General features: G+C 34.1%; 2 protein-coding genes across 5 annotated transcripts; both read right to left on the bottom strand.

The window, feature by feature from the left end:
• Positions 1-344: 344 nt before the first annotated feature.
• LOC100819609 (60S ribosomal protein L7a-1) lies at positions 345-2,886 on the bottom strand. Its single transcript, XM_006574439.4, has 6 exons — positions 2,543-2,886; positions 2,198-2,453; positions 1,891-2,060; positions 888-1,016; positions 702-794; positions 345-605 (listed from the first exon to the last, which is right to left on the bottom strand). Exons 1-6 carry the CDS (start codon positions 2,543-2,545, stop codon positions 474-476), a joined length of 783 nt encoding a protein of 260 aa, XP_006574502.1. The 5' UTR covers positions 2,546-2,886; the 3' UTR covers positions 345-473.
• Positions 2,887-4,142: 1,256 nt separating this feature from the next.
• On the bottom strand, positions 4,143-8,258 carry LOC112998381 (somatic embryogenesis receptor kinase 2-like). 4 transcript variants are annotated; one of them, XR_005888810.1, is made up of 6 exons: positions 6,741-8,258; positions 6,305-6,401; positions 5,441-5,759; positions 5,306-5,354; positions 4,967-5,054; positions 4,143-4,844 (listed from the first exon to the last, which is right to left on the bottom strand). XR_005888810.1 is itself a non-coding variant. In XM_041010006.1 (6 exons), the coding sequence occupies exons 1-5, from the start codon at positions 6,765-6,767 to the stop codon at positions 5,014-5,016; spliced, it is 345 nt and encodes a 114-aa protein (XP_040865940.1). In that variant the 5' UTR covers positions 6,768-8,258; the 3' UTR covers positions 4,143-4,844; positions 4,967-5,013. The 4 variants fall into 4 exon arrangements, 1 of the variants encoding a protein (XP_040865940.1); XM_041010006.1 differs by having other exon boundaries at positions 5,629-5,759; XR_005888809.1 differs by having other exon boundaries at positions 4,967-5,354.
• Between the last annotated feature and the right edge of the window lie 3,160 nt (positions 8,259-11,418).

Genomic DNA, 11,418 nt, shown 5'->3' with positions numbered 1-11,418 from the left:
GATAGTTTGTTATGTTGTATTTCTAATGTCTTGGTGAAAATAGGTATCACGTTTTCTTTTTAAAATATGCCTACAATATATTCCAACAAGAAAAAGCAGAACACAAATACGACTTGATACGATCATAAAGTTTAAGCACATGAAGCACATAAACTATGAAATTATAATCCCCCTTTTTCCTTATTTTTAGACGTATACGCTCCCAACATGTTGAAAAGGGTCCACGATCAATAAGCAACACCACACTACTGAATTGCTGCAAAATCTCAATACTGATTATAGGAACTCCTGAACCGAAAAAGGAAAACATTCCAATGCTAAGTTTAAAATAACTTCGAAAAATCAACGATCAAAATCGGTCCTTGTGGATTACCAGCTACCAAAATGAAGTAAAACCTCACATTTTAACTTGTATATGCTCCCATATAAGATATAGAAAAATGACAACCTTAATAATGTAAAAGCAACTTAATCTAGTTCATTCTTTGGGCTGCTTCCTTGGCAAGGAGCTTCTCCTTGGCCCTGGTCTTGGCTTGGGACTTCGAACCCATGATTCCACCACCCCACTTCTTTCTGTATTCATCGTACTTGTCATTGAAGTTGGCCTGAAAAGAAAACAAGTATACGTCAGAAACCAAACAGATTCAGTTAATTTCATCCATTAGAGGGGTACCAAACAAACAAAATACAATCTAAGCTACCTTAATAGCTTCTAGGATTCTACTGAACTCCATCTTGTCTTCATTCTTGACAGTTGTCAAGCACAAAACTGAAGCAGTTTTCTTGTGGACAATCTGTCAAAAGCGGCATATGAATCAACTGAATAACCAAATTAACCATAAATCAGTAGTTTTGAAAACATTGTTTTGGTCAATCAATATAATTACTGTTCCCAAGCGTGCTTTGCCCTTGACAATGCAGTATGGAATTTCCATCTTCCTGCACAATGCTGGAAGCCAGACTACCAGCTCAATTGGGTCCACGTCATGAGCAATCACAACCAGTTGTGCCTTGTTCTGACAAAACAAATAAAAGAAATGTTACTCAAATACCACAAGAAAATCTTTACTTGTCTATGCATATTCATTCATTCCCTTCCAAGCATCAAATAACAACAATAATAAGAGAAAATATATTATTTAGTTTTCAAAAAATTTAACTTGTTTTGTTTTGCTCTGAAAGAAATTCCTCACAGACAGATTTCTAATAAGATGAACTTGTTAGACTTTTTGGATTGATGAAAAGAAATGCAATGGAACAGAACAGAATAATGACATCAGACTCCATCGCTTGAATTGTTTAAAGTAAGTTGGAACAAAATGGGGCAAAAAGAGAGGAAATGCATTTTGTTTCCACCAATGACCCTCTTTTTCTTTCCTTCCCTCCAAAGGGCTCAAGACAAACACTCTGTTTTTCCATTACATCATACGAATATCTAATCTCAGCAATAGAATGATAAATTCATTCCACTCCATTATATTCTTACTTCATTCTTTATCAAATATCCAAACACAGGAAGCTTCACAATTCAAAAAACATCAATATCCTCATCAGAATAAACTCGATTAAAAACCCAAATTCTCCTATATTATTATTCACTAAAGGCTAGGAACTCAACAATTCCAAACGACAAAAACAACACAACTAACATATTTCACAGGCAAATTGCATATTTACAGCAATACTCAATGTTTAAAAAAAGTCTACAACTACAAATTCAGTCACATTTTTTAGTTCTCTACAGCCAGAATTACACTTAAAACATCCACAATCTCTCACAATGATGAGGGATAACGGCAGCCACAACCGCAATTTAAAACCTTGGCAGTACTATTAACAATTAACAATAATAAGACAACAAAAACCACGTCAACAACAATTAAAAAAGACCTGCTCAATAAGGTAGGTAACGTGGTTGAGACCATATTTGACAACAATAGGCTTCTTGGCCTCAACAGGTTTCCCATCAGCCTCAGCCTGAGCCCTCTTCAACAGCCTCTCCTTCTTCTCCGCCTTGTCCTCCGGCCTGTACTTCAGCAGCATTTTAAAAAGATTTGTTGCTGAGAGTTTCACGAAAACACAACTTAATTAATCAACAATTAAATGTAAATTTCACAATTTTTCTTGTATTCCTGAAGACATTTTTATATATTTAAATTATATTTTTAGATGTTGACGGAAAAGGAGCATATTTTACCGAGATTTTTGTCGAGGGTTTTGGTGAACTGGTTGAGAGCCGGAGGGACCTTGAGCCTCTGCTTGAGGATGCGCTTCTTGCGTTGGATTTGGACGTTCTTCGGCCACTTCACGAAGCGCGTCAGGTCCCGCTTCGGCGGCAGCGCGCCTCCGATCCCGAACTGCTTCGGACGCTTCTCGAACAAAGGGTTCGTTACCTTCTCCTGAACCTTCTTCTTTGCTGCTACAACTCCACCTTTCGCACCTTTCTTTGGAGCCTGTTACGTTACGTTAAATCAATATCAAAACGAAGAAGCTGTGAAAAATATGACGAATGAAGAAGAAGAAGCTGTGAAATGGTAATCACCATTGTTGTCGTGGCGACGGAGAATGTGTGGATGAGTGCTTTAGAACAACAACGATCAAAAACCCTAGAGACTGAGAATATGGCTTCGGAACTCGATTTAAAAGATTGGGTTGCCGGGTCAGGTTTGGGCCGGGCCCATCTATGTTACGGGGTAATGATTTGGCCCAATTCACGGAAATTATCACAATTAGGGGAACTAATTTCTGGAGCTGAAGCTGAAAGAAATTTAGCAGAAGAATATTTTGATTAAAGAATTATTATTATTACTGTTGCTGCTGCATTTTTTGAAGGGATGCCATTAGAGGAAATTCAATTCAAACCTCGCTCAATTTGCTGCTTTAGGTATTTCATTGATAAAATGTAACCAGTTCTATCTACTATCTAGCATAGTAAGTTTTTATATGTATTTTTAAATTTAAAAATAAATTAACTTAAAAAGTTAAAAATAAAAATTAAATCAAATAAGTTTTTAAAAATATTTTTTTAGAACAATTTTTTGAATGAGTTTTGTTTGACAAATTTTGACTTTTAAAATAATTTTAAGAGGAATATGAAAAATCTTAAACCTAACACCATAAGCAATATTTGTTGCCTTCTACATATTTCTTCAACCTTGTAATTCTTCCAAAAGGTTTTTAAATCCAAAAAATAATGATGTTACCTCTTTATTAAACTATTTAGGTTCTCCCTCCACCTTGCGTTCAGAAAAGCTGTGTTTATTTCAATCAATAAATATTTTCCATCAAAAACAACATCTTTCAGCCCCATCAAGCCAAGTCTTCACTACAAGATATTATTATGCTAAGAAAGACTCATTACTCATGTATTGGTGTTAAGTAAAAAATAATTGTCTTAATCATCTAATTTATCCGAGAAAAGAGACCTGACTTGTCTTCTTGAGTTTGATGGAAAGATAAATAAAATCTAGTCAAAAATTATTTTGAAATATAGAAACTAGAGATTTTATGCAGCTGACTAGAGAGATTACGTATAATTAATTCATAAAAAACTCTAAGTACAACAAAATAGCTTTACATTGTAATGCAAATTAAAAAGCAGATAGTTATTTCAGATTTCACTTAAAGCAGCTTAACCTAAATAAGATATTAAATATTTTATGCATACGTGAGTAGTAAAAATAAGCTATTGCACCCGTTCCAGCAACAAACGAAAATATTAGAATCATCTTCGGGGGAATTTTAACTATAGATGGATAGAGGACTTATTGTCTTGCAACAGTTTAGATTCATAAGTTATCAAGTTGCATTTTCCAGTCCAATCATGAATTGCACAATTGTCTACATCTCCAGCTACATGGTTTAAGCATTACACTATCCTGCAGCACAAGATTAAGTCCAAAATAGCATATGTAATTCAAAATAGAGCCACTACTGTTTGGTATTTGAGTATTGTAACCTTTGCACTTTAATATAGAGCAACTCCTATTTGCTCAGTTCCAGAAAACAGAAAAATGTAAGCTCAGCTCATAAAAAAACAGATCCATAGAGAATGAAATACTTATCTTTACTTAGTCAACAACAAAGACAACCATTGCACAATACAAGTTCAACTCAATAATGTTAAAATTAGGACATTATAATGAAGCTCAGCATATTGATACTTTCTTTAATATCAATTGTTCTCGAAAGAAAACATGGTCCATGAATACTTGAAAGGTCTAGTATGGTTGAAATCAATAGAGGCACAAAAGAATGAATCTGCTCTTTCCACTCCCTTACAAAATAAAAATAGATGAAAAAGCTTCAAATCTTTCCCGAGACCAAAAAGCCACAGTAGAATCAACTTGCTCAAGTTTCTTGTCAAGTACAGTATACACTTTAATGATGTAGAAAGTTGCTGCACATGCCATAAGCTTCAAGGCCATCCAAGTAAACATTAATATCTGTTTCACATCCAGTAGGGAGGAAGCATATGAGCTATTCAAATACACAATGAGCATATTGCGGTAGCAGCTTGCAGGGATGAAATTTTGTGACATTCGAATGCCCCTAACAAACTTACAGAAACATTTACACTTATCCCTAGATAAATTACCTCCATTATAGAAGGGATGGATTCATTAATCATAGGAATATTAATCTAAACATTTAGACATCCAACCATTTTTCTGCCTTAATTGTCCCTTTCATATCTTTTGCAAGCTTGGGGAAACTACTGAAGATAATCATCTACCCATCTTTTTCATTGTAAATTGGTCAGGAGTTCAAAAGTATCCTGTATGTCATTCAGAACCAATTCCCAGTAGGCACAATGTCTTTCTTTCCCTGTCTCTATCTACTCCCTGCTTGATAACAAATCAAATCAATAACATTTGATATTATACCCAGAAAGAGATGTTACCATGCATTAGTTTCTTTCTATATCTACAAACTACTAATTAAGACATATTATAATGGAACTTACATAGTAAAATTTGCTAGAAAATTGGTGCCAACTCTCAATTAATTCTGTCACATCATCAACAGCCACACCAAGTTCCTCAAATAGCTTACTAAGAAGTTCATTATAAGCTAAATCAGGAAAAAGTGGCATCAATATCTGGATGCAATAACATAAGCACCCTCTCTGCTTCTTGGAAATACTTTGACATAGATTCTAAGTTAAATTTTCCAGAAAATGATAAATGAAAAAATGAGTGTATGCCATTAGGAAGAACTTTGGTCCTTTTTTTTTAATCAGAATTCTCTTAAACAAAGACCATGAATAAGGAGGAAAGAGGAAATAAAGAGATTTGGCAGGAACCTATGATCAACATCAAGCTGCCCAAGATGTACTTTAGGATCCTCTTCATCTGCAAATAGATGTAAAAAAACAAATTTCACCCAATTAATGACTTAAAACAATGTAGCATTTAACCGTTTAGCTATGACAGCTCACCATGCACAACAACAATAGCCTCATACCCTTAAGGTCAGCTACATAGATTACAAGAAGCTACTGGGCTTGATAAAAAAACCAAATTCTTAGGGATATTATTCACAATGACCCTTTTAATAATTTCCTCCAATGTATTTTTTGGTCTGCCTTTACCATTTTTCGTAGGCTGAAAAACTATGACTACTGACCATGCACATCAAAGAAAAATTCTTGTGGCTTTTCTTCGGCACCACCATGAAAAGGCTTGCAGGACCAGTGAATAATAAAGCAGCACCAACAACAACTTCTCTAGCTGTTGCCTCAATGACACTATTATTGCCTGCAATTAAATATAAAATGAAGGTTGAAATAGAAATTAGTCTTTTATATTCATGTTAACTGGAATATACATATACATAAAATACAAATATAAAACATGTATAACAAACAGATTCTTGAACCTATTATAATATGTAATAAACAAATGACTTCACGTTCCAATTCTGAAAGGGTCAATGAAGAATTTAATCTTTAAAGCTTAACAAAACAATCAACTGTAGCAAAAATTCATACACCTAACCCAAAATTTTGAGTGAAAAACACCATATTCAGGCCAGACCCATAACTAAAGCCAATTAACAATAATTATAATAATAAAGGGAAATTATGATGCCAGCCATTATAAACCACATCCATTATTATTCAAAAAATTGAAAGGCCACTACCATAGGTATAAAATGAGCTTTAGGTTGAAATCCAGGCTCAGAAAAATAATATTGACAACAAAGAGCAATTTCAGATTTGACTTAGAAAACATGTGAAATTTATAAATAACATTCATATATACTTAAAGCTCCAAATCAGCAATAAATAATTAAATATTACCTGGAGTTGAAATTGAAGATAGTGGGAAAAAAAGGGGTGCAGGAGAAAATGGATGAGACTCTGGACAAGGGTGCCTAGTGACTGGCTGAGGTAAATTCTGGTGTTTGCAAAAATGCAAGAAGGGATTCCATTCAGTAAACTTTTACAAATCAGAATCAGTGAATGCAAGGAGATGTATATTGCAAAGGAGGAAGGTCTAGCAATAGTCAAAGAAGTATACATCAAAGAATCTTTTTCCTTTTCCATGTTCCCCAAAAGTTGTTCTTTCAATGAATTTAGTAAAAGAGCACAGTTATTATGTATTTGAAAAGGAAAATAGAATTGGGATTTGAGATAATAGAATACAGAACATTATCTAGTCCAACATATGTGACCCAAACATAACAAGCCTTTGAGAACCATAAAAGTTAATTAAATTGAAACTAAAACTTCTGACCTTGTTTTCTGCACATCTGGTGAACATTTCTTAAAAAAGCTTCTCAGCTTCACCATTCTAACTTTGTTTCTCCAGAGATGAATAACTGACTCAAAATTTATGGAAGGGAGGCAATAAATGCCTTCCATTTATTTTAACAGCATGGTCCTTCTTTATCCTCACAATCCACCTTTACAAAGCTCATTGATTATATATGTTTGGACATCCGGATGGTAACCTCTCATGGAAAGATACAAGGAAATCTTTTGTGCAGTCTTTGACTTCCCACCTTTGTGCAACCCATTAAGAAGTAAATTGTATGTTTGCAAATTTGGGCTAATACCTTGATCAACAATTTGGACTAATAATGCAATTGCCTTGTCAAGTTGCTGCCCGTTGAATAAAGCATCTAAGAACATATTGTATGTTACAATATCTGGAACCAAAATCTTGAAACACATATGATTAAAAAGATTAATGGCTTCATCCAATCTTCTATTCTTGCAACAACCACTAATCAAGATGTTGTAACTCCAAACATTAGGTGCAAAACTTCTTTCAAAGATGAGGTGTTTAAAAAATGCAATTGTCTTTTCAACACGCTCAATTCTACATGAAGACTCTAACAAGTTATTGTAAGAGGTTACATCTGGAGGTGGTTGACCACAATAATGCATTTCATCAACAAGCTTCCATGCATCCAAAATTCCGACAGATTTGCATAAGCCGTCAACTACAGAATTGTAAGTTATAATGTTTGGAACTAAATTCATAAGAAAAATATCTTCAAGTAAATACATAGCTTCACCCACTCTTTCAAACTTGCAATAACCTTTAATCAAGATGTTATAGCTCCAAACATCAGGCACCAAACCCCTTTCAATCATCCCATGAAATAAATTTCTTGCCTCATTCACTTTACCAATTAAACAATATTCATGCATCAAAATAGTGTAAGTAATAGTGTCAAGGTTGTTCACCTCTTTCAATCATCATATGAAATAATGTTCTTGCCTCACCCACTTTATTGTTTAAACAATACCCATTCATCAAAATATTGTAATTAATAATGTCATGCTGTTCACCTCTCTCAATCATCACATTAAATAATTCTCTTGCCTCACCCACTTTATTGTTTAAAAAAAAAACCATTCAGCAATGATGTAACTTCTTTTTGTTGGCCTACATGACACAAACCATAGATTAATGAACTATAAGTGAAAATGTCAGGGAAAATTCCCTGAACAATATTTTAGAACACAAAACACGTGTCTCATTTACATGTCCACTTTGCACAAACCATGGACAACTGTATTGTATATTACAAGATTGGGCTTAACCAACTGTCCCTCCTGCATTTTTTGAAGCAGTTGAACGACAGCTCTTGTTTTCCCCTTCTTACTCTTACACAGCCCATTGATTAAGGTTCCATACAGAACATCATCAAACCGAATCCTTCGTGCAACCATTTCATCGTAAATGTATAGTGCATCCAGCATTTTATCACACAGAACCCCTTCACCAGCGTAGTAAAAGTCACAACATTTGGTCGACAACCCCACTTAAGAATCATACTCATTACAGAGAAAGCAAAATCCATCCGACCCACGTGGCAGAAACAGTTGATCACGATGTTAAAAGTAACTATAAACGGCACAACACCCTTATATTCCATTAGGGTATAAAGATCAATAGCTGTGGCATAGTATCTCATCTTCCCAATGGTTCCCAAGATTTTGGTGAATTCTACAATTGATGGCAGGGGATGAATACCGACCATGTGGTGAAACAAAGCCACAGCATCATCAATACTGTTAAATTTGTAGGTGCTTTGTGATGGCAATGGCTCCGAATGAAGATGTAGCCTCCTCACGTATGGCATAAGAAGGCGAGCAAGTTTCAGGAATTGCATAACTTGTTGTATACCATATGTGCTCTACTCCTAACACAACACAATACGCTTACTCTAAATTTCTGTGTCCTTCCACAAGGTTTATGAACAACAAAGCAGTAGAATTACAAGGGAGAATGAAAACCGCTCTTTTTTTAATAAATTCTTTCTTCTGCATTATAACACTAAAAAAATTAAGTTAACTCTTAACACAAGCAATGGGTATTTTGCCAATTCTTTTTGAAAAAGATAATAAGTATGAGAAAACGAAACAATATAGAGAAGCATAAACACCCAGAAACATTTTGACGATAAAGAGGGAGTGTTTGATTATATACATGTAATGTACGAATTGAAGCAAATTGAGCGAACATAACAATAAAAATGTGCACAAGTGATAAGAGAGAATGAATGAGCGGCGCGTGACTTGTTTGTTTGTTGAAACAGTGGGGTGGTGTGGCCAACACAGCATCACTTTCCACCACCATGACAATGATTTTTTTAGTGCAATTTTATTTACAATTTGAAATTTTACTTATGAAGATAGAGCTAAGACCGCTTCAATCAACAACTTGTTTGTCTTTTCATCATATTTTGAAAATATAAAATAAAAAGTGGAAATCAAATATTATAAATATAATATAATATTTAAAAATAAAATAAAACACAATTTACCAGCATATTTCTTTTGATGTATTTTTTTATTGATTAAAATTTATAAAATCATGTGTATGATTTATTATTGAATTAATAATGAGACTTGTATCTATAATTAAGTACTTCACTTTTCTGATATCTTTTCAAAGAGGGATAAAAAAAACTTCTAGACTTGAGTAGTGTCTCATATTTTCTAGCTAAGGATTTCTTAATGTTTCACACATAATTAAATATACTAACTGACACTGCTTTACTTACCTGTGTGGTGTCAAATAAATATGAATAAACAATTGGACGTCAATTAGCAATTGTTGCTAGCGAGAGATTAATTTTACCGCTATAATTAACATTCTGTTGATATGGGCTACGTGTCACTTATATTGTACATGTTCCTTCTAGGTGCAAGCATCCAATAATCAACTGAAGCAGACATGATCACAAATTTGTTTTGTCTATGCTCTTTCTTAGGTCTGGCTGGCTTGTTCTTTGGTCTCTATGGCAGGTCCGAAATTATGTGTTTGTTCAACAATGGAGACCTGTCATTTGAAGGCTTATTGGATACTCAATTTCAAATCATGGCTGTGGATCAAGGCCAACATAAATTGGTTTCAATTATTCTCTGTTTGAATGGATAAACAATCTGAGTCTTTAGCTAATTTAACAGTCCAAAATCTCAGAATTTAGTTTAGCAAATTTTAAGTTTTATTTGATTAAGATAATAGAGCTGTTAAATTTCTCTTTCTTCTGTACACTTCAATCTTTGCCATTGCGATAGGCCATGATCGAAGTAGATTCAGTAACAAGGTTACATCAGAGTCTGCAAATTTACCATAATGATAATGTGAAGTATCTTTCAGAATTTTAACAATGGCATCCAGTCTGGAAACATTGAGCTCAGTCAAAGACAAGTTCTGCTTTTCTTGCATTTTTTTTATAGGTAAATATTAGTTGTTAATTTGTTATTTTTTTTGTTAGTGGTGGGATTCAAACCCTCATCCTATCACTCCCTCTCTTCACCCTTTATCACCAAATCAACCTTATATCTGCTTTTCCTACATGAGATTGCTTTTCATGTAAAATATCAATTGCTTTTCAAATAAATAAGGACAACTTCTGCTTTTCCTACGTGAGATTGACAATAGAAACAAATTTTCACAGAAAATTCATTATTTGTCGAGAACACTAGTAGTAGCTCAAAGAAGACTTAGGTGCTAATTCACTGCCATGAGAAACAATTCATTTAAGCAATTTGATTAATTAATCTTATTTTTGCAGGTGATGCAAGAAACTATCATTGATGATGCAGATAATGTCAAAATCCCTCTCTTTGTTTATGTTTCTCGTGAGGAAAAGCCTTCTCATCCCCACTATTTCAAGGCTGGAGCATTGAATGTCCTCTTGTATGACTAAACTTTTCTTTTATCTGCCAAACTGTATATACAAAATTTGCTTTACCAACACAACAAATGTAATGCTTTCCCATCTTACATAATAATCTTGCAGCTTCGTGTCTCTTCCGTGATGAGTAATTCTCCATACATTCTAGTTCTAGATTGTGACATGTTCTGTAAATCAGTCTACTGTCACTCTAGCTGACTTGTTCTATTAACACCAATTGAAACTTGGTTGGAACATGCCACAATTGTGAAAATCTCAGAATTATATATGTTGCTGTTTTGGCAAGTCTTTATATTTTTATCGTTCCTTTATTGCATCAGGGTTCTATATTCAATGAACGAGGCCAAACTGACACTAACTATGCCTAGCCAATGGTCTTATCAATAAAATTCATTCTTTGGCTTTAAAAAAAAGGACATTCTGATTATCAAACTTAGCTAGTTAGCTTTTCTATATACAAATTACTTATTAATATTGTTATATGAATGACAGGTTACACATACTGGCTATTGTTGAGTCATTCATCATTACCAAGTGCAGAAGCACAAAAATTAAAGTGTGAAGGTTCAAAACACCTTCAACAGCCAATTTCCTCCGTGCTACTGCTTCAATAGTCTTATCCAAGTGTCCTTGTACCATGCACAGTGTCTACAAACAAAACCAACTGATGCAATATCTCTTGGAGTTAAGCGCCCAAGTATCTTGAGAGGCAATACCTCGTCAGTTAATTGTAGCATCTCTGGAATATTATAT

Source organism: Glycine max, chromosome 2, assembly GCF_000004515.6.
Source record: "Glycine max cultivar Williams 82 chromosome 2, Glycine_max_v4.0, whole genome shotgun sequence".
NCBI lineage: Eukaryota > Viridiplantae > Streptophyta > Magnoliopsida > Fabales > Fabaceae > Glycine > Glycine max.
Note: the sequence above shows the minus strand (reverse complement) of the source record. Positions and strands in the feature narration are given on the sequence as shown.

What these genes read in the sequence shown, in the direction of transcription:
- LOC112998381 (XM_041010006.1), bottom strand. Translation starts at nt 6,767, where the DNA reads ATGTTCACCAGATGTGCAGAAAACAAG. An exon ending in CCAGATGTGCAGAAAACAAG is followed by an intron (nt 6,402 to 6,740) that starts GTCAGAAGTTTT and finishes TGCAAACACCAG; the next exon opens with AATTTACCTCAGCCAGTCAC. An exon ending in ATCTTCAATTTCAACTCCAG is followed by an intron (nt 5,760 to 6,304) that starts GTAATATTTAAT and finishes ATTTAATTGCAG; the next exon opens with GCAATAATAGTGTCATTGAG.
- LOC100819609 (XM_006574439.4), bottom strand. An exon ending in AACCCTCGACAAAAATCTCG is followed by an intron (nt 2,061 to 2,197) that starts GTAAAATATGCT and finishes TGAAACTCTCAG; the next exon opens with CAACAAATCTTTTTAAAATG. An exon ending in TTACCTACCTTATTGAGCAG is followed by an intron (nt 1,017 to 1,890) that starts GTCTTTTTTAAT and finishes TTGTTTTGTCAG; the next exon opens with AACAAGGCACAACTGGTTGT.